The sequence below is a fragment of the Eptatretus burgeri genome, chromosome 1 (genome assembly GCF_056783735.1).
Source record: "Eptatretus burgeri isolate ZD-2024b chromosome 1, Ebu_testis_v1, whole genome shotgun sequence".
NCBI classification, from domain to species: domain Eukaryota; kingdom Metazoa; phylum Chordata; class Myxini; order Myxiniformes; family Myxinidae; genus Eptatretus; species Eptatretus burgeri.
Genome location: NC_140961.1, coordinates 40,468,218 through 40,495,171, shown reverse-complemented (window position 1 = coordinate 40,495,171; position 26,954 = coordinate 40,468,218). Strand labels below are relative to the sequence as shown.

The following is a 26,954-nucleotide window of genomic DNA, read 5'->3' as shown; positions in this document are numbered from 1 at the left end:
GGTCAGAGAAACTTGAAACTTTGACCACCCATAGTATTCCACTTGAATTGATGCGTATCCTAAGGTTGACGTCGTAGGTCACGTGACCTGGCGGCCATATTGCATTTCATGAAAATCTTTGAAACGAATCTCCATTTTTCGATCGATTGAATTCAAACTTTGCATAATCGGGTCCGGGCTGCCATTTTCAATGACGTCGTCGCTCACTCAGCCGATCGAAGTGGGGTGTTTCAGTCCCCGGCATCACTGCTAGCAGTTTTAATTATTTTTTTACCCCGTGGGGTCTTACACCCCACGGGGTCGAAGCGCCGCTCGCGTTCTCTCTTTTCGTGTGTGCAGTTCATTTGAACGTCTATTTCTCCATTATTCGTGAACAGATTTCGATGAAAATTGACAGGCATACACAAGACATATGCACAGGCAATAACTGAGCCCAAAGTGCGATTCCGGCCCTTTCGGCCATTTCTCTTAAAATTGTTTTAAAAAAAAAGTAAAAATTAAATGCGCCGGGCAATGCCCAACGCAAAATTAAGTCACAAATGATGACATGAAACTAGCCTCACTCTCGTGAGGTGTTCTGGTTTCTTTTTCTGATGCGATGAAAATCTTACCAAATTTCAAAACTACCTGTCGCCCGTGCTATCGCTCACCTGAGAGTTGTACGAATGAACTCCCACGGGGTATGTTCGCAATTCGAACTTATTTTTTTTATCCCCATGCTTTTTATCATCAACTTTTTATAATCTTAAAAAAACATATTGTAATTGGCTCCATCTGTCTGTCTTTCTGTCCATCACGCTATCTCTTCCTACACGGTTGTGCAGAAATTCACTAAATTTGGTAGTTATGATCATCACGTGGTACAAAGGTGTGAGAGTAGTATCATTTTTGGCCCTGCCTCCTGGAGCTCTGGGGTGTGGTCAAAAGGTCAAATACCAAAAAATGCAATTTCAGGCACGTTTTAAAACGTTTTTAATGAAACTTTGCACATACAATCAACATTGGGAGATGCAGGAAATATGTAACGATTTTTGGGGGGATTCGACTCCTGGGTTTGTGCCCCAGGGGATGAGGACTTTGGATCACACGGGCAAAACGGGAATTTTTTTTTAACTCTAACTTTGATATTGGGTCATTCCTGGTGGGATTTTTTTTGCCATCTTTACCTCTGCTACCAAAGGTGGACAGAGGTGATGTTTTCTCACCCCTGTCTGTTTGTCTTTTTGTCTGTGAGCAGGATATCTCAAAAAGTTACGTAAGGATTCGAACAAAACTTGGTGGACAGGTTGGGTGTGTGACAATGACGAATTGATTCGATTTTGATGACGATCTGAATCCAGATTCAAGAATGTTTTGATATTTAAAGTGATTCTTTACCATTGAGAGATGGGGGCCAAATACAATGTATACCACGATATTTCAAAACGTTGTGGACACATTATGTGACAAAGCTTGATGGACGCGTTGGGCAGGTGACAAGAACGAGCCGATTCGATCTGGATCTGGCCTATCAGTGAGATGCCAAACATGAACTATTCAGCCTGGCGGAGGCATGCATTCTGCCGAGTGCCGTTCTCGTTCAAATTTGCTTTCCGTGTGAAGTGTGGGGATTTGCGATGGCGCACCGTCGACTTCATTCACTCTAGTTATCATTATTATTATCATTATTATTGGTCTCACTCATTAACCGCGCATTGTTTTTGTACCTTGAATGTGGATTAGTTCAAGGTTTATACGCACCTGTTCCTGAGAGCGTGTTTGCTGGTGCCACCTGTAGCTTGAGGTGCAAGACCTACCCATTTGGACTTGGGCGCGGTTCCACAGAGTTGTCTAATTTAACTGAGACATCATTACCTTCAATCGAAACACAAGTATTTCATTTTTAAAGCTTGAATGTGCATTATGTCTAAGTTAGAGATAACCTAATGCAATCTACATCATACATTCAAAAGTGCTTTTAAAAAAACAAACCACCGAACATACGTGCAGCTTTGCACAGCAGTGAGATATCGTTATAAATTTTACAGTTAAACCTCATAATATTTAGAGTGTCTGCTTTGATGTGGAGAGGTCGGCAATTTGAACCCTGCCTGAGTCTGACCGAAGTATGTGCTGCTTCCTTGCTTGGCTTTGATGCCAAACATTTAAACTAAAGAGCACGGGACAAAAACAACCATGGGTTGTGTCAGCCATTGTGCAGGCTTGGTAGTAAACCTGATGGGCTCCTTCTACATCCAAGTTTTTTTTTTTTTTGTAAGGGAACTCGTGTTATTTAAAGTAGTACGTGCCTGTACGTGCGTTGCCGTATGTGAAAAAAAAAACTTTCAAACCACGAGCCAGAATCAACCACACAGGCCGTTCCTTCGCTCTCGCGTGCACATACATGCGTGCCTGTACGTGCAACCCCCCCCCCCCAAATAAAAAAACAACAAAAAACTTTCAAACAACCACACAGGCCGTTCCTTCGCTCTCACGTGCACATACATGCGTGCCTGTACGTGCAACCCCCCCCCCCCAAACAAAAAAAAAACAACAAAAAAACTTTCAAACAACCACACAGGCCGTTCCTTCGCTCTCGTAAATGACGACTGGATTGGGGCATTGTGTTTATCTATAAATGCGCATAAGAAATTGAGAAATTATTAGAATACAGTAAGTAATCACTATCCCGAAGTGGTGCGTGCCGTATGGAATATTCACATAATTCCATGAATTATCGCTTGCATTGAAGTAACAACTGCTGTGATACTTACACACACAGACTTAATTAAAATCAAGTTTACCTCCCTGTCTTTGCTTGCCATGACATTCGCTGCCATTCACCATTGTCACTCCTACCCCACGGTAACGAAGGCACCGATTGATCCCCATCGAAACCGGCAAGGCCCGTGACGTCATCGCCGGCTGGCCGCGCACCGGCCTACGCAGCCACGCCGACGCAGCAACGTGTCCTTTCATTGGTTGATAAATAAATGGCCATAACTTGGGAACCACTTGTCCGATTAATATCAAACCTTGAAAAGGCACATACTCAGGTCCTCAGCAATATACCTGGCAAGTTTCAATTAGGTCGGACCAGCGGTTGTCGAGGAACAGCGGTCACAGACAGACAGACACACACACACATTGCTCGAATTATAGATAGATGAAATTCTGGAGTATAAAAGGTTTTTCAAAATCGAATCTGAGTTTTTATCTGCAAATGATGAAAGGTGTCACCTCGACAAAAGACATTTGAAAACCGCTGCCATCCTCGGTGATTGCGGTCCATTCATTCCCTCTGAGCCACTCCCGTTCCCCGATCATTCTGTGAGTGAGTGAGTCCACACTGGTTCCCAGATCTACTGTAATTTATGTAATCTGGTGAGGTCGTACACTCTTAAATGCTCTGTCTTCTCGTTGCAGTTATTTTGTTGAACAAAGACATCAGGAAGTGGTTGATACTTCTTTGATTTAATTAATTTTGTTGAAGGCTATTATTTTGCGAGAGGTGAACAAGAAGCCACATCAACGTAAACCGATGTACGTTTTGCCAAATGCAGCAAACGTGCCTCGTATCCCACTGCCTTGCATGCTTGACGAAGCCGGATAACCATAACCACTGATGTGACCACGTGAGCCAATATCAATGTGAAGGTGAACACGAGTAATGGTTTTATGATTCACGACGTGTATGTGGACAGGTGTGCTCCAGTGAACCAAAACGCGTTTGGACAGCAGCTGTGTGTGGTTGTACCCGGCGGTGCCACCGTTCCGCTTCTTTTGCTTTGGCATCACACAGCATGCGATGTTCTGCACATTGTCTGCCAGGTGAGCTACCCACCCGTCTGCACTCGGACAGACACACGCATGCACCTTGAAAACACAGTGGAACGTAAGCTGGTTCGCTTCTTTATTATGAGAATATCGATCCATTAACTTCAATTTTCCTTCACTGCTCTGTGTCCACAAGGGAAAAAAAAAAAAAAAAATAAACAACCTTCTGGGGCCAGTAAGGCCCGCACCATCACGCGAAGCGTTTATTTCTGTTCACAACCTTCTCGCTTGAATCCCACCTGCCGTGGATGGTTTATCTTTCCGTGGGTTAATCAACAGCAACGATGGTTTCAAGTTTCGTTGTCATGCCATTGCTCAAACCTGTCATAATCATGTAACTAAGGTTTTGGTTTTTATTTATTTGTTATTCAGTTTTTGGAAGCATTCGGAGAGGACATAGAGAAGTTAAAAAAGGGAGACGTACTTGTAGATGGTTGCCTGTTGGTCATAATCCTCAGCAAGGCACTGGCAGCCGGGAATTGGTTTGCTAATCACATCCGGTAACATCCAGGTGCGCAATACCTGCTTTAAACAGTCTGTGAGTGCGGTTCACTGTACCATGACTGTGACTGTGGTCTGTGGCATTGTAAACCTTCGCAGCTGTTTCGGATCGGTAGATGGCGCTCCAAGCTTTGGGTCGGCATGGGATGGGGGGGGTGGAGGCGACAAGCTGGGGATCACTGTTTTGCACGACTTTCAGTTTGAGTTCAAGCAAATAATGTCTTTAAACTTGTTATTACTTGCCATCACATACTGTGAGTGACTCAGGGTGAATCATATATGAAGAAGTAAAAATTTGGCCTGCAGACCAATAGTTGTCTGTTCTGAGTTTAATCCCCGATGGGATCAAACATAACTACAAGCCGCCGCTCTGATAATGCCACTGCACGTGGTCTTGCATCCCTGAGCACGCTGCCCTTCGGATGCGGGGGGGGGGGGCATCTGCTTTGAGGATGTGGACACGATTGATCCCATTGTATCTTTTGAAAAAGGTAATCCATTGCGTGCTGATGCCTCGGCCAAATTCATCCCCTGGGGCCAGTTCTGTAACGTCAGAACAACGTGCAGCGTCTGGGAGTGCTGAGATGTGGTTGTGGCCTCCGTATTCTGGGCTGTGAATGTCCTCCTCATATACGCCTAAGCTTCTCCGCAAAGACACGTTTGATCTTTGCCAGTTTTGCATTTTCTTCCAATGCTGCAAAATCCTCTGAAATGAATGGATGTGTGGGTGGAAATGTTGCACCCTCCAAACTCCATGCGATATCTATCCATTTAGTAAAGCGATTAAAGTGTAATTTGATGTCCAAACTTTTTGTTCACGAATCCATGGCTTTTCCTCCATTGGGAGGGGATTGTCCTAAAATTGTCGATGCGTTGCGTAAGCACGCACATGCATTGCCAACAACGTGCTCGTTTCGTACCTGTCGGCAACATGTCAGAGCGATGGACTTGTCCAGCACTTGTATAATTGTTCATTAAAGGATGTTCTCTTTGTACTTCACTGTTGTCCACCCAAGGAAGCGATCATGTTCTACTTCCATGGAGTGCTTTGAGCACATTTGCTCAAGTTTGACATGTCTACATATATATATATATATATATATATATATATATATTTATCAGCATTTTCTGGTCTTTAAAAGGGGCACTTATGCAGCTTGCGCATGCACGCACTCACGCACCCACGTACGCATGCACGCAACCTCTTTTGGGCAACCTCATCGCACGATTTTCATTTAGTTTTCATTTTGTCCAAACTTTCCAGTTGATTGCTGTTCCTCATCTTGCCAGGGGTGATCGACCCAAAAATCTTTTCCGTCGTTCGTACTTTGTCAGAAAGCCACAACTCGGCACCTGCTGTTCTCTATGACAGTTATTTTTTTGTTCTCATCTACACCGGCTAATTGCAAGCTCAGTCGCAGCTGTTCCAACGCGACCCCTCATTCTGCTTTGAATCGATCACCGTGGTGTTCGGTGGTGATGATTTTGGATCAATAATTCAGTTCGGCTGCCCTTTTTCCACGACGTCCGCTTGGATTCGTGCATGTACAGTCGCATTAGCTATAATAACCATGAGCGTTACAATTGACATTCGTAATAGTGTTTGCTATTCCTGGTGAGGCCTGTACATTGCACAGTTTTGATATGCTTGTATGGGGTTGGGGGGGGGGGGGGCAAGACGTGACGTGTATTCCAATGTCATCAGAAATCTCACCCCCCCCTACTGGGAAGAACGTGTGATATGGTTTGGATACCTTGTGTGCTGTAATGGACGAACATCTGTGCTGAGTATCACTGGTGTACCACCATTTCTTCATTGTTGCAAAAAGGTGACGGAGAGAGAGAGGTCGACTTTTTGACTCTCCCTTATGTTGTGCCTCGTTGCTCCCCAATCCGTTATTCAAACTTGTCTTTGTGCAGATATTTGTAACCCTCCTGCACCTTCAGGTGGTCGGAGGTTATGTTTTCACCCCTGTCTGTCTGTCTGTCTGTCTGTGAACAGGATATTTCAAAAAGTTATGGACGGATTCGGACAATATTTGGTGGACACGTTCGGTGTGTGACAAGGATTAATTGATTAGATTTGGGTGAAGATCCAGATCCAGATACTAGAAACTTTTAAGTGATTCTTCACCATTGAGAGATCGTGGCAGATAGGATATTTAGCGCAATAGCTCAAGATGTGGACGGATCGGGACGAAACTTGGTGGGCACGTTGGGTGTGTGACAATAATTAATTGATTCGATTTTGGTGAAGATCCGACCTCAGATTTTTTTTTTGTTATTGTCTGTCTGTCTATTTATCGTCGACAGGTCGCAATTCTAAACCGATCATCATGAAACTTCACAAAGTTGCAGAGGAAGTCTCAACTGAGAAGCCTATTGATTTTGAGGTCAAACGTCATCTTGAGGTCAAATTTCAGAAAATCGTCATTTTTTTCATCCGACTGACTTGAAATTTGAACAGGATTTGCATATTGCGTCACTGAATTGGGAAACCAACTATTTGATGTCAAAAGGTCAAAGGTCAACTCAAGTTCAAACTTCTAAAATCAATATTTATCTGAAAAATCCTCAATTTTCATCTGATTGACTTGTGATTAAACAGCTATTACATAGTACATTACTGAATTTGGAAACCAACTATTTTTGAGGTCAAATGTCAACTCAAGGTCAAGCTTCCAAAAATCATCAAATTTCATCTGAAAAATCTATCAATTTTCATCTGATTAACCTGGAAATTAAGCAGCAATTGCTCGGTGCATCACTGAATTTGGTTGAGGTCAAAAGGTCAAATGTCAACTCGAGATCGAATTTATAAAATCATCAATTTCAATCAAAAAAACAATCAATTTTCATCCGATTGACTTGTAATTAAACAGCTATTACATAGTACATTACTGAATTTGGAAACCAACTATTTTTGAGGTCAAATGTCAACTCAAGGTCAAGCTTCCAAAAATCATCAAATTTCATCTGAAAAATCTATCAATTTTCATCTGATTAACTTGGAAATTAAGCAGCAATTGCTTGGTGCATCACTGAATTTGGTTGAGGTCAAAAGGTCAAATGTCAACTCGAGATCGAATTTATAAAATCATCAATTTCAATCTAAAAAATCATCAATTTTCATCCGATTGACTTGTAATTAATCAGCTGTTGCATAGTACATTACTGAATTGGGAAACCAACTCTTTTTGAGGTCAAAAGGTCAAATGTCAACTCTAGATAAAATTTATAAAATCATCAATTTCGATCTAAAAAATAATCAATTTTCATCCGATTGACCTGAGCTTTGACTAAGATTGTCAATTTTCATCTTGATGAAATTGACAATTTGATGTATCCATGGCAACCTTTGGAGAGGGGAGTGGATTTTGCCAGTATCGTGCCCTGCACGACGTCTTTTTCTTTTTTGTTTGTTTGTCTGTTGTGAACAAGATATCTCAAAAAGTTGCAGACAGATTCAGACGAAATTTGGTGGAGAGCTTGGGTATGTGACACCAATGAAATGATTAGATTTTGGTGAAGATCCGAGAATATTTTTCAGTGATTTTTCACCATTGAGAGATGGGGCCCAAAAACAATATGTATCATGATATCTCAAAGTTGTAGACGGATTAGGATGAAACTTGGTGGATGAGTTGGTCAAGTGACAAGAACAAGCTGATTAAATTTTAGTTCAGGTCCGAATCCAGATCCGGCCTATCAGTGGGATAGAAAACATCAACGAATCAGCCTGGTGGAGGTATGCGCTCAACCGAGTGCCCTTCTAGTTTACTTCTTGTTTAATGATGCCAATTATTCCCACATTCTTATGGGCTCGGTGCGGAGAAGGTTTTTGGTGTAAGTCTTTCATGATCAGGCAAGACAAGCTTGACGGTTGACTGAAGGCACAGGAATTTGACATTTGTTCAAGATTTTGGTGATAACTTACCGACTCTTTGTGAACGACACCGTGAGATATTTAACATCCACCAACTGATACTAGTGGAGGGGACACACCGCTTGATGTCCATCGGGTAGACGGCACACACATTGATGCATTGCCCTGCTTGCGAAACACCAGGATGACCGTTTATAGCTTGTCGAGATTCAAGCCCAGACGAGACGCCTCAATGGCAAGTTCGACACCTTTGTACTGTCCTGTCAGATGACCTTACAGATTAGTACGCATTGGCACGTTTGTTATGCTTTTACCTTGGAATCGATCACTATCGAATTGAATAGCTCATTTGGTCTTTTTTTTTTTTAGGTCTGTCTCTCTCGTTCCTCATATCCGTCTCTCTTGTTTGCTTCTCAGCCTTTCCATCGACATTGTTGAGCAATGTTTCATGGACATGTGCTCCAGTGCGTCATTAATTTTGTTATAACTTGTTTTAACCTCTTCAATACCAGCTCATAAGTCAGCACACCATTTCCTTTTTGGTGCTGTTTGGGGATCTTTCTGGACTAAACAATATGATCTATTATAGCGCACATGTAGAATTGTTCCTTGCCCCCCTTTTTACTCCCATTCTTCTCGTCCCCCCCCCCTCCACCTCCCTGGGCATGCTGATGTAGTGATGAGACCTTGGACTGAGCTTCCCTCCCCCCCCCCCCCCAACTCTTTCAATCTAGGCTCAGGATTTGCAGCCAAGCAATTACGTGCTCTGCATGCGTTCATCCGATGGCCTCAAGTACCTTCCTAACAAAGCTGAGCAACTGCTTCAGCAAGTAAGCTCAATTTGTTCATTCTGTTATTGTCTCTTGCTCAGTTTGCTATCCTCAATAACTGCCAACCCCCGTTTCTTTTCGTTATGAGAATCATTAAATTATTATATTCACAAAAATGGAATTACAAACTTGCATTCCTTCACTCCTCCACTTACCATCCGTTTCCTTTTACTCCCGACCCTTCTCTTTACTTTTTCCTTCCTCGTCTAACTCCTTGCCTTGAATTTCTCAATCCCAACTCTCGAATCTTTGTATGTATTATGTCGATGGATCGCCAACCCCCCCCCCCTTCCCCACCCCAACCACTGTTTCTCACCACCCCTCCCTCTCCATTCCTCAACTTCTGGATATCTTGTCTTTAATTGTCATCGTTGGACAAAGAGACAAAACTTTGTCCGTGGATATCCTGCCAAAAAGAACAATCTTCTCTCGTTCGCTGCCACCACATTTTGCTTCCCGTTTCTACCCTCTTGTTCTTGTATCGAATTATTTATTTCTTTTGTTGCGTAGCGAAACTGGTTTTTTTTTGTTTTTGTTTTTGGAAACCGAGAAATATTTTTGCCTTCATGATAAAAAGCTGTAAAAAATAATCAAAACAAAACAGGTGAGCAAGAAAGTTAGAGGTGTGTGTGCGTGTGTGCGTGCGTGCGTCCGCCCCCTCTCTGTCTGCCTCTCTCGATAAGTACAATACCGCAGGCATGAATAATTCCAACCCTCTTCATGTGATTACAAGACCACGCAGTAAAGGAATTACGGCTGGACATAACAATACTTGTGTTGTCTTTATTAACGTCGAAACGGCAGTATATTTTGGGAGCCAAAATAGCCTCCCAGGTCGAGGGCCTTTTTGGGCCTTTGTGTTGATGTCATTCTCTGTATCTTCATCCGACATAATCGTTCGAACACGATAAGTTTAGTTTATTGTTCTGATGCCCACAACTGCGCTCAAAGCTTTGAATGTATCTTCTTCCTGCACATCATCATCAATATACCACACTCTCAACGAAGCGTTCGTGCTGCCATTGCCAGGAATTTCTAATTTGTGCAGGGTACCGACGATGACTCGCCCACTCCTTGCGAATTATACAGATGGATTTTTAACGTCCATCAACTGCCAGTGCTGGCAGACAGGTCCTCCAGCTTAACCACCGAATCGATGGATGATGCACATGTCAATGTGTCACCCTGCATTAAAAAAAAACCAGGGTGAGAGGTTGTAGCTGGGTCGACGTTTGAACCCAGGCTCGACGGCTCAAACGCGCGCGTGCATACCTCTCGGATTTCCTGCCAGCCCTCTCTTGCGGCAGAGGGTCAACCATTTCACTGGATTTTGTTTGATGATCGTACCAAAGGCCAAATTTCTGTCTATTCATTCTTTGTAACAATAATGTCCTTTTTCAGTGCAGTGTCGAAGTCTGTTGAGTCATCTTGTCCGTGTAGACAAGATCAATTTGTCATCAATTAGTAGACAATGGAAAAGTAAACATGGAACATGGGAATGGAACCTTGGCTTGCAGCAATCGTAAGGAAGTTGTTCAGTTGGGAGGACCAAGCGGGCCGTGCAAAGAGCCGATTGAGACGTTTTCTTATCTGTCCCTGTAGACCCGCGTACAAATGTCTGCCTTTTCTGAACCTGTATTTGTGATGCGGTGTCGAACATGAGCTCTTTCTCGAGCTCCTTGTTAACAAAAGCTTCATCTGGGATTTGTTTCACTCTGATTTCAGCTTCGCGAGGATATGGAGCTCATGCTGACATCTGATGAAACGCTGCTCGCACCGCTCGGTAAGTTGATGGAACCATTGTTTGTCGCTCTATTTTGCATTTGTCTCCATTGAATTCGCTGGCATTTCGAGTGTGATCCGCATTTTTTTTTTATCCCTTTGTTCTTGTCGTCGCGCGATGTTCATTTCTGTCTTTGATTCGTGGTACAAGGTTTTTTGGGGGTTTTTTTTTTTTTCAATGTTTTGGCTTCCAATCCAGTAGAGCTGGGAGACTGTTATTCTTGCTTTGGTTTATTATTATTATTATTATTATTATTATTATTATTATTATTATTATTATATTATTATCATGTCTCCCATGCTCGAGTGGGGGAGGTGTATTAGTTTACCTCTTTTCTTTTCCCTTCCCTCTCTTTTCTTTCTTTACTTTTCATCAATTGCAATCGTACATCATTCCTTCATATCTGATTGAGATGATCCTTCTCAAATTTAGCAATGGGGTACCTTTGTCCATTGCATCCAGACGACGCATTTAGCATCGAGATATCTCAGCCTGATACACTCAGACTCCTTGTTTTTTAATCTACTTTCTATTTAGATCACCTGTTCTGATTTTAAAGAACGCGCCTTTGAAAGGGTGCGTCAAACTTTTGGAATTGAGTTGCCTTGAAGATTACACAGGGGTCAAAGGTAGAAATCGCTCGCAAAATTAAGCTTTTTCACTTGCCATGCCTCTGTATTTCAACTAATCCAGACAAGAATTGGCGAAATGATACCTTAGCACATCTCCTACGTATTGAAGTGGACAGATGTTCGTTTGGTGTTTTTCTTTTGATTCCACTGGGGGTCGATAGTCAAAATGGGAGACAAAGTTACGGTAACTGTCCTGATAAGTGTTTCGATTTCAACCGATCCAAACAAGACTTGCTGTAAGAAATACCTTGTCGTAGCCCTTTGGGAATCAATCAGGTAGATATTACTTCCATTATCTTCCTTTTGATTTTACAGGGGTCAAAGTGGATGTGGGGATGTGGGGATGTGAGGGTGGTGGTGGGGGAGGGGGAGGGAGACCTCATGGGTTTGCTTACAAATGGCTGTGATTTTATTTAACAGAAACAATTGCTCCCAATTGGAGTGGTTGGGGATGTTGTGGGGGTGGGGTGGGGGGGAGGAGTAGGTGGGGAGGGGTCATGTGTAGGTGCATATTTACATCGTGAGTTGCATTTTTATTCAGTCCTTTTTTGCCTTTATTATACATTTTCACACTTGCTTAGCCTATGACACTTTCGACTCTGCCATGTTGTTATCCTCATTATTAAGGCTCTCCCTCTAGAATCGGGGGGGGGGGGGGAGGAGGGCTTATAGCTGTTGTGTGGTTTGTTTCTACCATTAGTGCTCCCAGTTTTTAACGGTACCTCAAAGTTTGTTAGGGTTAGGTTACGGAATTTTGCATCAATAATGCGAATAGAAAGTATGAGGGGTTGACTTACCTTTTTTAACCTTGATCTCATTTCAAGGTCATGACCTAATTATAGATATTTAAACTTTTTTTCACCAAGATTCAACGAAGGTTTTTTCTGATCAGAACAAAATTGCCCTTTTGATAGCTTTGGCCCGAGGGCAAGGCGCATTTACGCTTGATTTACATCATTCCTCTCCGAGTTAAAAGTCAAGGTGTCAGACCCCCTAGTCGTACTAAACCACCATTTAGGTTTTTCTCTCTCTCTCTCTCTTTTTTTTTTTTTTCCTACCAATGTCTGAGCTATATCTTGGATCCGGCTAGGGCTTTTGGGATTAGATTTTGCATCAATAATTGGAATAAAACGCATGCAGGTTGACTTTCTTTGACCTTGACATAATTTTTAAGGTCATGACCTAATTATAGACATTTTAACAGGTTTCACTCTAATTCGACTAAGGTTTTTCTGATGAGAACGAAATTGCCCTCTCGAGATAGCCGAGAACAAGGTAAAATTTATGCTTGATTTACATCATACCTCTCTGAATTAAAGGTCAAGGTCAAATGGAGGTCTGAAAAAAAAAAACACGTGTTTTGCCAATGCAGAATCTCAAAAACCGCTTGGCTTTCCAAGATGTTCTTGCATCATCATGGTGGACCTGCATTTTAGTTGTGCATCTGAAATTTGATGAGTGTCCGTGACCTACTTGTGATGAAAAATCTAAATTGAATGACAATGATGCTGGAGCCAGGATTGTAGGAAGATGTGTCAACAACCGAAGGCAGGGGTTCTTTACCTTTTTTTTTGGTGCCCGCACCCCTTTGGTTCTCAGAATATTTTCTCGCACAACTTATCAAAAAAAAATCAATGACAGGACAGGTCTTATGAATAAAGACCTCGAATTAGATTACAGACCTTTATTTTTGCAGCAAAACCACAAATACAGCTGAAATGGCACAACAGAAGTGACTTTTCGCACCCCAGGTTAAAAACAACCGACCGGAGGTATGCTGACAATACTGTGACGTTGGCAGAAAGTAAAGAGAACTTGATGAATCTGCTGCAGACAGTGAAGGAGGAAAGTAATAAAGCTGGTCTTTATTTAAACCGAAACTAGAAAGCATCTGAAAATGTAAAGCCCGTCCGCTTTGTATTCATACTTTTTGTTTTTCCGCTTGCTAAATCTGAAACTGCTCCAAGAGCTTACCTCCGGCTCATGAGAAATTCTTGTTTTCTTCTTCTTCCGAATCACACTTTCACTTCTTCACCAAATTCTTCATGTCTTCTCCATATTCTCATAATAAAGCATTGTCGAAAATTAGATAAAAGCTCAAATGGTAAAGTTATGGCCCAGACGGGCACCCACCCGCACACCCACCCGAACACACACACACAGACACAGACACAGGTAAATGCAAAACTCCATCTCCCGTTACATGGGGGATGGGCTAAAAAGACTAAAATATTGTCAACTAAGAAGATTAACTTGTTCAGATTGGGAGACTATCACGTGGAAACACAGCAGAGCCTCCCTGTTCGCGGCGGTTATGTTCTTGAAAAACCCCGCATTGAGCAAAACCACCATGTGCAAAGTTAAGACCTTATGGGAAAAATATGGTCAGGGAAACCAACTCTAAAATGTATCGACGTTTTGCCTAAACCTATACTGTACGTATTGTGCAGTAAAAACGAAAAACACTTAAAATTGTACTTATTTTTCGATGATGACGATGTTGATGATGACCGAGGGTGTTGGAAGTAATTGAGATGACGTCGATGTCCCTGGTTTCGGGTCATTGGGGGTCATCAGACTTTGTGAAGGAGGAGGTGACCTTTGTCTGCTTTGCCTTGTTCTGCATGTCCTTGTTGACCTCCGTATCAGGTGCCACGATAGCGTCCATCTCGTGCTTGAATTTAAAGCCCCTCTCCATGAACATCAGCAAAAACCTCTCACGATACATGACTCATTTTGCTTTATCCCAAGTGTTTTCTTTCATGCTCCTCATCTTTATTATATTTCCCCCTCCTCGCTTCAAAACAAAAGAACAAACAAATATTTTCGCTCGAAATAAACCATGAACTCATTCTGCCTCCTACTTCCTTCCTTGGTTCATTCCTTATTTCTTCCTTTCTCATTACCTCCCCACTGAACTAACATTCCTTATAATTGAATTGATTTGCTAATTACTTTAAAAGCTTTTAATAACATTTTACAGCTTTTAATAACAATAACAATAACTTTTAATAACATTTTACAGTGTTTCATTTGCCTTATTTAACTAAAACCTCACACGTTCTTCTTCGTCATAACACCTCACAATGTCATTAAAAGATGAGCAAAAACTAAATCGTGCAATATCACGCGATATCTAACTAAATTCACTTCCGGTTCTGGTTTTTGAGTGACGGTTGGTGCTCTCCAGGGGCCTCTGCCGACTCTCTCAGATATGTTTCCGGTCGTTGTTTGTCGCGTTTTGATTTTATTTTGTTGCCTCCATGTTTACTGTGTGTTCCTAGTTCAGTTTTGTTTCAAAACTTGTGCTAATTTGGTGAGTTTTCATCCGTCTTGTCTTAACGGGTTTCTCTGAGGCCTACCCGTCTTCCTGTCTATGTGCACGATCGTGTTTATTTGTATTTTCTCCTTATTACCATCAGTTTTTATTTTCTACACATTCCCCTCCACGCTTCTATCCCTCCCAACTGTACCCTCTGTTTCATCTATCTATAATTCCAGCTGTGTGTGTGTGTGTGTGTGTGTGTGTGTGTGTGTGTGTGTGTGTGTGTGTGTGTGTGTGTGTGTGTGTGTGTGTGTGTGTGTGTGTGTGTGTGTGTGTGTGTGTGACCGCTGTTCCTCAAACTACTGGTCCGATCTCATTGAAACTTGCCAGGTATATTGCTGGGGCCCTGAGGATGTGCCTTTTCAAGGTTTGATATTAATCGGACAAGTGCTTCCCAAGTTATGGCCATTTATTTACCAAACCAATGACAAGACACGCTGCTGCGTGGGCATGGCCGATGGGGGAAGGGAACCTCAGCCGCGTTCCCCATTACGGGTTACAACGTACGGGCTTCCAGATAATGATGACTTCGTGTATTCTAATAATTTCTTGATTTCTTATGCGCATTTATAGATAAACACAATGCCCCAAGTTATGATCGTTTTCATTTGAGACGGTGCATAAATTTTGCTAACATCAGAGTGCTAGTATGCACTAACCAGGAAGTAAAATTTTTTTTTCTCTTTTCTCTTCTCTTTTTGTTTTTCCTTGCGACGACATTGCGAAAAGGCAAAATACGTTGGCACTAATTGAATAATTGGCCATTAAAACTAAATTGCGAATAATCGTAACTGCGATATGCGAACTTCTGGGCCACGCACGTACGGGCACGTGAGAGCGAAGAAACGGCCTGTGTGGTTGTTGTTTCTTGCTCGCAGTTTGAATATTTATTATCTTGCCAAAACGAAGTTTTTGCAAGATATGTGAGTCAGCTTGTGTTTTTTTTTTTTATTTTTATTTTTTTTTTTTGTCTGTAATCACGTATAAAAAATTCTGCAGAGCACAGTTATCATTGGAAATTTTTGTAACTTCGCATATCAGAGGAAGATAGAGGTCCCTTTCAGCACACAAAATTTTGAAGGTCAAGGTCAAAGGTCAAGGTCACTTTGTCGCAAATCAGTGGAGTCGACGAAACCCTTATTTTTGAGTAATTTTGATCGGATCGTCTTCAAACTTCATGGGAATATAGTTCATGGTCTGGCGCTCAGCTGATTAATTTTTGGTGGCGATTGGCCTTGACCTTCATATATATATATATATATATATATATATATATATATATATATATATATATATATATATATATATATATATATATATATATATATATATATATATATATATTTTGTCTGTAATCACGTATAAATCACTCTGCAGAGCACAGTTATCATTGGAAATTTTTGTAACTTCGCATATCAGAGGCCTATAGAGGTCCCTTTCAGCACATAAAATTTTGAAGGTCAAGGTCAAAGGTCAAGGTCACTTTGTCGCAAATCAGGGGAGTCGACGAAACCCTTATTTTTTTTGAGTAATTTTGATCGGATCGTCTTCAAACTTCATGGGAATATAGTTCATGGTCTGGCGCTCAGCTAATTAATTTTTGGTGGCGATTGGCCTTGACCTTCATGGTTAGCCCCTCAGGTCAAACATATTTGACCCCAAGGTCAAATTTTCAAGTTTTAGGAACCATATCGTGTGGTACCTCAAATTGAACACCTTGATGAGTGCTTTCTAGATATGTCAAGCTTGAGACATTATGACGTCATTTGGTGACGTTATGAGGAAAACGCATATTTTTCATGGTTACTCTGTAGAACGATTCTCATCGGAATCTCTCGTAGGCAGATATTCCTCAAGGAGTCGCTCCTGGTGGATAGCAGCTCTGTTCACCTCAGTGTGACCTTAAAGAAGTCACACGTGGTCACCTTTTGGCAAGATACGGGTCACCCTGCGGGTGACATTGGTTTATTTATTTATTTATTTATTTATTTTTACGGGCACGTACTCGTGTCTTAAAATATAAAAAAATACAACAACAAAAAACCCTTTTTCCTCCTCACCTTATACCCCACGTAACGTAACCACGTCATTTCCTGTACAAACTCTTCTTCCTCCTTATTCTGCCATCTGCCATCTTCCTTCTACTTTAGCTGATCCGAATTCACCACACACCTTCACGGTCTTATTCTCCAACCTTTCCTTTTTCTAACCTTGCGTAATCTTTATCAACAACAACAAAAGGTCTCTTAAAATGTTTCAACGTCCTCTTTCACACGTGTGGTTCTCTGTGTTGTATCATAATTCACTACTCTTCTTCGTCTTCTTCGTCTTCTTCGTCTTCACCTTCGCCTTCGCATTCTTCACGTAATGTCTTTAATCACATCTCTGACTTAAAAGTTGTAAAAAAATCCCAGTTTGCAAAGCATGTTCGTGTTCCATCAATTGCACGATGATTATTTATGTGTACGATTTATTACGATTGCATGTGTGAACAACACCAAGATACGTTCCTTGTGCTCTTCCACAATCTTCCATCAACTGTCAACAATCTCACTACCTCCACCTCTCCTGCCCTCACACTACCACCTCCCTCCCCTGCACCCAAAGCCTCATCCTCTCTCTTCATTAACAGTGTGGACTTCAAACATCTGGGGCCTTCGCTCAAACCTGACAGATCTTTCCATGCAGGTTGCCACTGACAAAGCAGACATAATCTGCTTTACAGAAACTTTCCTCCTTCGAGACATCTCTGACTCCCTCGTATATCTCCCTGGTTACTCCCTCCTGCAGTTTGACAGACCTGCGCCTCGTCCTGGTGGAGGAGTTGCTCTCTTCATCAAAAACTCAATTCCTCACTCTCCATGCACTGCCCTCTCTCCCCCACACCCCCAGGAATACCTCTGGCTACAGTTTTCCTTCCACTCCCACCTCATGTTCATATGTGTTGCACCGTCCACCAAACAGTGATGACTCCATTTATACCTCGCTCGCCAAAAACATGGACCAACTTCTATCCTCTCATCCCAAGTCTTTCTTCCTCATATGTGGTGACTTCAATTGTTATCAGGCCAGTTGGCTGGTTGTGGGAACCTCCCTCACCTACCACGGCACTTCAGCAAAAGACTTCTGTGACTCGTTGGGACTGACACAATCTATCAACTTCTCAAACCGGATCTCAACCAACGAAACTCCATCTCTTCTGGACCTGATTTTGACGAATTTCCCTGAAAATATCTACTCTTCTTCCTTCGCTCCAATCGATTCATCTGACCACATGCTTGTCAAAGTGGACATCTCTCTGACTGTTATCAGAGAACCACCTCACCGCCGTCGAGTCTGGCATGTCACTTCGGCCGACTCGCAGGGTCTTCAAGCAGCCATCAAACTTCTAGACTGGTCTCTCATCTCTACTTCCTCTGACATCAACTCATCCTGAGAATTCTTTCATTGAAACTTGCTCTCCCTCATACACAGATTTATCCCCTCTCATCTTCAGTTGTCCTACTCTTTCTCCCACCCATGGTACACTGAAGCATGTGGCGAGGCAGTTGTCCTGAAACAACTTGCCTTCATCTAATGGAAGGCAATTCCAACTGAAGGCAATCTCAGTTCCTTCCACAAAGCTCGGAAGAGATGTGTGTCTATCCTCAAGAGAACCAGGAAACAAAATCTTTCCAATCTCAAGTCTGAACTCACAAGCATGTCTCCCTCATGCGAATCATGGTGGCATCCAGTTAAGTCAGTTTCTGGTGTATGTTCCCCCTCCATCCCCTCCCTTATCTCAAGTGACTGCACAGCTGACACTCCACTTGAAAAGGCTGAATGCCTAAACTCTGTGTTCTCTTCTAAATATTGCGTCCCAAACTCATCGCTTTCTGTGCCCACCTTACCCAGTCACACCCGTTCCTGGACTCTGTGTCCTTTTCTCCCGACAAGGTGGAGATTTTGCTGTCAAACCTCAACTCAGATTCTGCAACCGGTCCAGATGCCATCAGCCCTTGTATCCGAAAAAACCTGCTCTGCTGCACTTGCTCACCCTCTCTCTGTTCTCTCATTTTCTCAAGGTCATCTGCCATCTGCTTGGAAATCAGCAAACATCACTGCCCTGAAAAAAAAAGGTGCAAAAACAGATCCCTGCAACTACAGACCAATCAGCCTTCTCTGCATCATCAGCAAGGTTAAGGAATCCATCATCGCGTCTGACATCAAATCCTTCCTCTTCTCCAATGGCTTGATTTCCGATCATCAATTTAGATTCAGACCAGGTCACTCTACCCTGCACTTGCTGCTTCTGCTCTCCCAACAACGGATGGAGGTACGCTATGCCAAACATGAAATCAGAGCCATCTCCCAAGACGTATCACGTGCTTTTGACACGGTCTGGCATCCTGCCCTGCTCACCAAACTCTCAGCCTTGGATACCAGAGGAAATCTCCACTCATGGCTCGCAGACTTCCTCTCCTGTCGCAGTCAACGTGTGGCCCGAAATGGAGTTCTTTCATCCCCTCTTCCTGTCCAGGCTGGAGTTCCTCAAGGTAGCGTTCTGGGCCCTGTTCTTTTTCTGGTTTTCATCAATGATCTCTCCGACTCTGGAAAATTCTCTTTATCTCTTTGCTGATGACTCCACCCTCTGTCGTACCATCTGTCATTCCTCAGATCAGCAGGCGGCAGCCTCTTCACTCTCTGCTGATCTGGATAAAATCACAAGCTGTTCCAACACTTGGAACATGTCTTTCAATCCGAACAAATCTCACACTCTCACGATATTTCTCTACAAAAGGACTGTCTGGAACCCCCCCCCCCCCCACCATCTACTTTCTCAACAATTCTCTTGAAGAAGTCCTTTCATTCAAGCTTCGAGATCTCACTATCTGCCATGATCTTTCCTGGGAAAGCCACATTTCCAACCTGGCATCCAAAACCAGTTACTGACTGGGAATTCTCCGTCGTGCAAAGTCCTTCCTTCACGCACCCGAGCTCCTGGCCATATAGAGCTTTAATCTCCAGCCTGATGGAGTACTGCTTGCCCATCTGGGCTGCTGCTCCCCCTCTCACCTTTCTCGGCTTGACACTGTGGAAACCAAGGCTTTCAGCATCATTTGTATCTCCCGCGATGAGGCTGAGTCTTTGGGTCCCACTCTCTCACCGCAGGCAGGTCGGTGGTCTTTTTGTGTTCTACCGTCTCCTGTCTGGCCTCGCCCCCCCCTGCTCTTTCTAAGATATGTCCCTCCCTCCCATATTTCCGCAGGGCACTCAGAGTCCGCCAGCAACCTCTTTCTGGTAAAACTACCAAAATCACGAATCACTGCTCATCTTCACTCTTTCATTCCTATTTTTCCCGCCTTTGGAACAAACTCCCACACTCTCTTCAATCCCACTCTTCCCTCCAGGTCTTCAAAACAGCTGTTAACCACCATTTCTTATCTTACCCTATCCAAAACCATGTTCTTTTCTACCCCCGTTAATCCACTCCAAACCCACCTTCTTTCAATCCTAAAAGTCCCTGTAATGTTTATCTTGTTGACCCCATGTAACCCACCCCATCCCTCTCCCTTCCACAGATCTCATGTTTCTGTTCCCCACTGTTTTGTGCTTCCCTCTCCCGCTCCTCTTCTCTCCTGCTCCCCTTGTTATACTTTATGTGTTTTCGCTCTTATACGAACCTCAACATTGTATCTAAAAATAATCACGCGATAGTCCATGTGGCACGATATCAAAATAGAAATGTGATCAAAATATGGCCTATCTTGATCTTTTGGCCTATTTTACCTTAAAATTAGTAGGTGGTTGAATTAAGTGACCCGATGTGCAAATGTTCTTCAAATTTCAGGTCAATTGGATGAAAATTTTGCCCAAATTGACCTCTTGGCTTATGTTGATCTCAAAAATAATTGGTAATTGAATTCAGCGACCTGATTTGCAAATGGTCTTCAAATTTCAATTCAATCAGATGACTATTGACAATTTTAGAAACAATTTTAACATTTAGCCTATGTTGGGTTGACCTTTTGACCTGTCCACCAAGTTTCGGCTGAATACGTCTCCAACTTTCTGAGATGCCGTGCAACATCATTTTTCGTCCCTTCTCTCGGTGGTGAAGAATCAGTAAAAAAAAAATTGAAAAAATTATTGTATCCAGATCTGGATTCGGAAGAGGTAGTCATTAAGTGTTGCTGTCTTTCGCTGGTCACCGACACACCAAAAAGTTTCAGAACGATTGCTTGATATCTGTGGCCGAAATCGTGTGACAGACAGACAGACAGACAAACAGAGAGACAGACAAACAAACGCTACAGACCAACATACTTGGCAACAAGTAACAAACAAACAAACCAACAACCAAACGGAGGCGATCAACATGCTTGTCAAAATTATTAATTTTTGGCCAAGTAACAAAATCGACTGACCAAGACACTTGAAAAATCTTCAATTTCGCAATGAATAAATATAAAACCGTGAATTCCCGAAGGGAGAATGTAGAAGCAGATCACTTTATAAACCGCAAATACGCGGAGTCCCTGAATGTTGAATCTGTGAATGTCGGGATCCCACAGCATATATAAACTGGTATGTTTACATTTTAGGCTAAATTAGGGGATATAGATTCATAGGCTAACCTGGTATGTGTTGGTTATTGGCGAAACTGGTATTTTTGTTCAGATTGCAAGCAAAACCGCTATGTGTAGGTTGTAGGCTAAACTGGTACATATCAGTTAATTGGCTAAATTGGTATTTCTTGTATGGTTTACAGGCTGAACTGCAATGTATTGGGGTGTGCAGGCATGGGTGGGTAGGTAGAGGTCGTCATTGGTTTGGAAAGGATCGTAGGTAAGGATGAAGGATCACAGGAGGTCACAGTGTACTACCATAAACTTGAAGCCTTTGTCGGGAAGAGTGAAGGGGAACAGGCTCTGGAAGCCAAGATAGTTCCACAAACAGTAAAAATGGAGGAACAGAAGAGTTGGAGTTGGCATTAAGCTTTTGAGAGTCTAACCAGGAGGGTGGTACTACAAGAGCATGTCGTTATTGGAGGAGCAAGGGAAGGTCAGTTGTCTGTGAGAGCAGAACGAGCAAGACTTGGGGAGAGGTGGTTAACCCTTCTGTCTGTGATGCAAGCGAAAGAGGCTCTATTTTTTGGCCTTATTGAGGGAGATGCCAATGATGTTGAGAGATTTGGATTCCACCGCTTTCTTGCCCTTGTTCCTTTTATTTAATATATTGTTAGACGTCACCTCTGGATAACTCCGAGAGGGCGGCGTGTCTTCGAGAGACCACGGACGCCATCTGCAACACTCAATTCTGGCCGGATCTTCACGTCCAAAGTTGGTTTACCGTACCAATGAGATGAACGAGGCAGATAGGGAACTGTGCCGGTGACGATGTGGCGGTTAATTAATTGGCTGAGCAAACCAATGCCGCATTGCGCATTATGTGGGCTACCATTATAATTACAACCTCGGACCAATCGCCTCGAGAACGCTATTTCAGATCAACCACAAGCGGGAGAAATCGGGACACATTCAACAGTTGCATGAATCCCGAATATACTGTGTGCGTGCGTGCGTGCGTGCGTGCGTGCGTGCGTGTGTGTGTGTGTGTGACACGTTACTCCTCCAGTTCTGGGCTGATTATATCCATACTTGCTACATCGGATCAGCATGACCCTAATTAATGTTTCGGTGTGTTTTTATCTTTGCCAGTGGTCTTGGAGGGGGAAAGGGGAAGACGCAAATTTTCTATGTAAATGTGTATCGTGTAGCGCCGCCTCCATGTGGGGGAGGGTATTACAAGTCTTCACCATTTACAGTGCAGTTTTCCAGTGCAGCGAGGTGTTTTGAATTGTAAGCAGCAGGTATGTTTTTGCTAAATGCATGTAACCCGGGTTATTTATTTTTTGCCTCTACAGAGCTGTTAGTTACCTTTGCATCACCCAAATAAAGGTATGCATCAGAAGAACGTGTTGCATGCTTGGAACAAGATCGCCCGTAGGGTGGGTACTCCGCCGGTTTATTAAAGAAGTGCAAGAGCGAGAAATGACTGAAGGAATGATGAGGAAAAATAAACGAGAGAAAATGGCAGGAGAAATTCAAATGAGAGGAAATAGCAGGAAGTATTCAAATTGCAAGAAATGGTTGGAGAATTTAGATACTGCATCCACAAGTAATATAAAGCACATATATAAACACATGCACATTTTCCCCTACTCCAACTGATCATTCTGCCCCGGCAAACTTGCAACAATCACTTGGCACAAATACGTTACTGGATCCAGACACCCGAGGAATGATACAGAGTTTTGGTGGAAATGGGAAAGAATGTAGGGAATGATGGTCGAGAAAGAATGGAGACGAGGACATGCCCCAATGAACCTGCGGCCACTCCGGCTGAAGCGACTGTCGCCATGACCCAGCGCCCGAATCTGCTCCTCGCCCTTCCTCCCTCCACTCGACGGCAGTGTTCTGATGTTCAGGAACACCACCGCAGCTCCGTCCGAACCACGCGATGCTCTGCAGGGCTTCGGAGGTCTCGTCTGACCGACGTGAGTTTTGGTGTTTCGAAGGCAGCGCAGAATTGGCTCCGGTGTCAAGGATAGTGCACAAGATTTTGTTATTTCAAAGCTGCTGCGGAGCGAATGGACTGTCGGGAAATGATGAGGAATAAGAAGCGTTGTGGTCTGATGGAGCGTACGTGTGGGAATGTGTGTTGGAATGAGAAAGGCGTGAGGTGCGAAAGCGAAGCGAGAATATGCGAAACTCTGTTCTGCGAACTCACACTGCGCCTGGGAAACAGGCTCATAAGTGTGGTGGTACACGATGGAACTTGCGAGAAGACTCCATCACTTTCTGTCCTCGCCTATATCGTCCTGAGATCATGGTTGTGACCGTGGTTGTTGTGTCATTGAGTGAATGGGTTTGTGAGTAGTCCTTGTGTTGAAGCGGGTGAAAGTGAATGGTGTAAAATGAAAAAGATAGAAAATGGAAGACAGACAGAGAGATAGAAAGTGGAGTGTGTGTGTGTGTGTGTGTGTGTGTGTACGTGCGTGTGCGCACGCGCATAATATCCACCCCAAGTCACAGCCGTCACAATATTTATAATGTTTGATAAATACGGGACAATCCTCTTTTAAATAATGTTTGCTCATTATCAACGGCGTATGCGTGGCAAGGTGACACGCTTGTTATACTTCATAAATCGGCAAAGCGAGCCAACCGACAATTTGTCCTAAACCCTACTCCAACCGATTTTAAATCAAACAGGAAAGTGCGGCCTGAGCCTCGGGCACGATTTTGTTCACGATCCATGAACTTTCGAACTGCCGTAACTGTGCGTGCATTTGCACGCGTGTTACATCAATTACCCAACTAATCAACACGAGCGGCATGCAGGCGACCTGGATGGATTATATTTTGGTTTACAATGAAGTAACCAACGCGACGTCTACTCGTACATCTTGCTTGCAGTTGTGCTGTTACCTTAAAGAAATACTTGTGTATATAATTATGAAATCTTTGTTTCATCGGAAATCTTCAGATCGCGCGCCGTGAATTGCAAGGTGTTTGTGGTGAGTGGGAAGGGAAGGAATGGAGGGTGGACAAATCACGTTGTCATTTTTCTACGATTCACACACAGCAGGTGGATTCCTGTCTGGTGAACGTGTCTTGTTTTTGACGATTCGAGCAACTTGAAGCAAAAGTCGATTGGTTTGAAAATTTCACGGTTTTTCTTGGATTCTGTCCTCAGAGGATGGGATAAGTCGGTTGAGATTAAGGCTGGCAGTGCAGCAGCTGATGATGATACGGCCTTGTCTGAAGTCTGTAATCCTTTGGGGACAGGCTTCTCCAGTGAGAGAACACTGCCAAAGTTGTAATCGTCAACAACTCGTCTCCCGAACTGCGATTCTCCTCTGCGTACTGATTTGAACACGAGACTTTGGTGCCACTTTTCACTGTTTGTGCTCGTGAGATGTGTGCGTGTCTGTGTTCATGGTTTTTTTTTGGTGGTTACGACAGAGCGAGGTGGCAGACTACCATATTCAGCCGTGGCATGTGTCGTCATGTTGAGCACCGATTGGCATCGTTGGATACCACGTTGCAAGGTTCTTCCGGCCAGGATGACGTGGCAGGCTGGATTAAGGGGACTCGAATGCAAATCGTTTTGTGCATTGTGTGTTTGCAATGGAAGGTGCATTCAATCAATCTTGTAGTCCAACGAGGAACTGGAGCTTTATAATTATATCAATGATACAAGAACAACATTCCCCACAGATGCAATCTTGGTCAATTTGTTCAAAGTAATTGCATCAACATTTATTGCACTTTGGAACAAACCACTGTTGACGAGAAATGCCCGTCTCGAGATTGCGTTGATGGGCAACGACGTCATCGGCAGGAAACTGAAAATCGAGTTCAACGAGAATGATCTGGAGCCTTTTATGGTGTCTTCCACATTAATATACATGAGTGGAACAAACTTCTGAGAAGGACGTGCTTTGAAAAGACATGCTCTTGTGACATTGGAGAATTATGATCCACCGGGGGCTCTTCGATCCACCAGCGGGACAACACCCCCCCCGACCACACTGCCTCCCTCGTATGTTTGGAATTCGAAATTTGAATTAGGATTAACCACTTTGAAAATCTTCCCGCGTCCATGGATCAAAGCTCCAACTTTGAAACCACCCTGGAACATCTTGGAGGGCAAAGAGTCTCTCTCGAACACAATCCACCGCTGAATTCACCTGTACTTGTTCTTGACGAGTGGTGCACTATTCCAGCTGATGTCATATCTACAAAGTGGGAGTGAAATGGGTATCATTTATCACTACTGTTTGTTAAAAAAAAATAAAAAATTCATAATAATAATAATAACTATTCCCACCTTCTTGTGGAGTCGGCCGGGCGAACTTTTTGGAGTTACGTCTGAAGAACTTGCTCGACAGGTCTGACACTCGACTGGAGGTGGCATTGGCAGCATTTTGGAATTCGTAGAGTTTGCTCGTCTACTTTTTCTAAAAGACGCCATGGGATCTTCAACGTTCGACAACGAATGTTAACAGACGCTTACAATCTACAACAACAAATTAAAACTCATTTTCTGTTTGCAGCTTTCTTTTAACCTGTGATTTGTTGTTTTATAGTAAACTAGTGAATGTGGGAAACGATTCTTTATCTCATTTCCCCAGTTCTACTTCCTCGGTTCTTCCTTCTGCTCCTCCCCCCCCATCCACCCTTCAGTTTCTTTCCAAATGACATCCTGTTGATCTTGATGGAATTTATAAGCATGGCAAGCGATGTTGCATCATCGTCCTCCGGGCACCTGCGCCAGTCGATTGAGGGCAATTTTGTGCTGATTTAACGGTGCGCAGGCCAAAGCATGATGCGCCGAGTTTAGGAAATTGCTATCGGACCCAATATCCTTCGAAGTACGGTAATTCATCACAGCCTGTAACCATGTACGTTGGTATCCATTCCCTCGGTCCTTTTGCTGTTACGTAATACGTGTACCATCTATGTTGTTCGTCAGATGACCCAGGGTGTCACCTTGCGTACTGTGTCAGCTGAACTCATGACGTCACTTTAAGTGTACATTTCCTCTTGAGGGTGTGAGGAAGGAAGGCAGAAAGCTGGAGAAAGGGGAGGAGTTGGTCTCTCTTCAGGGGGGGGGGGGCTTATGCAGTTTAAACCCAAGGCATAATTATCACCAGCAGGTGTGCAGGAAAGGTAGCTGGCAGGTCTTTGCAGTTTGATTTCATCTCGGTACCTTTCTACTTGTGTCGATTGCTCTCTTGGTCCGTTCACCTTTCTTCCATTTTTCTGTCCATTCCCACCTTCCTCCCTTCCCCCGCTCACCCGCACAGCCCACCCTGTACAAGTGGACACCACCAACGGGCTATGCACTTCACCAGTGGACACCAGCCGGACTCAGGTGAGCTCCACAGCCAGGCTTTACATGCTTGCTCTTTGCCATTTTGTCAAGATTGCGTTGGGCCTTCGGAGGGTAGCTACGCCCTGGTTTCCTTGTTTTGCGTTCAACTTGCTGGTCCAGCCAGATATCTGACAGCTTGACGCAGCCAGGAAACCATTTTTTTGCAGAGCCAAGAAAGCAAGGCAGATAATTTTTTTTTATTAATAAATGTTTTTATTTTTGTCATATCCTGTCGACATTGGGAGTGGAGTTCACC

The 26,954-nt window shown here is 43.3% G+C and overlaps 1 protein-coding gene across 7 annotated transcripts in view; it reads left to right on the top strand.

Annotated features, from left to right (window-relative positions):
• Positions 1 to 26,954, top strand: part of LOC147034316 (rho guanine nucleotide exchange factor TIAM1-like) — a 162,154-nt gene that overhangs the window by 52,129 nt on the left and 83,071 nt on the right. For 6 of the 7 annotated variants that reach the window (XM_085880582.1, XM_085880610.1, XM_085880570.1 and 3 more), the window contains 4 exons: positions 3,684 to 3,810; positions 8,938 to 9,033; positions 10,759 to 10,816; positions 26,631 to 26,698. In XM_085880582.1, the coding sequence (XP_085736708.1) occupies positions 3,684 to 3,810; positions 8,938 to 9,033; positions 10,759 to 10,816; positions 26,631 to 26,698 (349 nt within the window). The remainder of the gene's footprint in view (positions 1 to 3,683; positions 3,811 to 8,937; positions 9,034 to 10,758; positions 10,817 to 26,630; positions 26,699 to 26,954) is intronic. The other variant, XM_085880615.1, reaches the window with a different exon arrangement.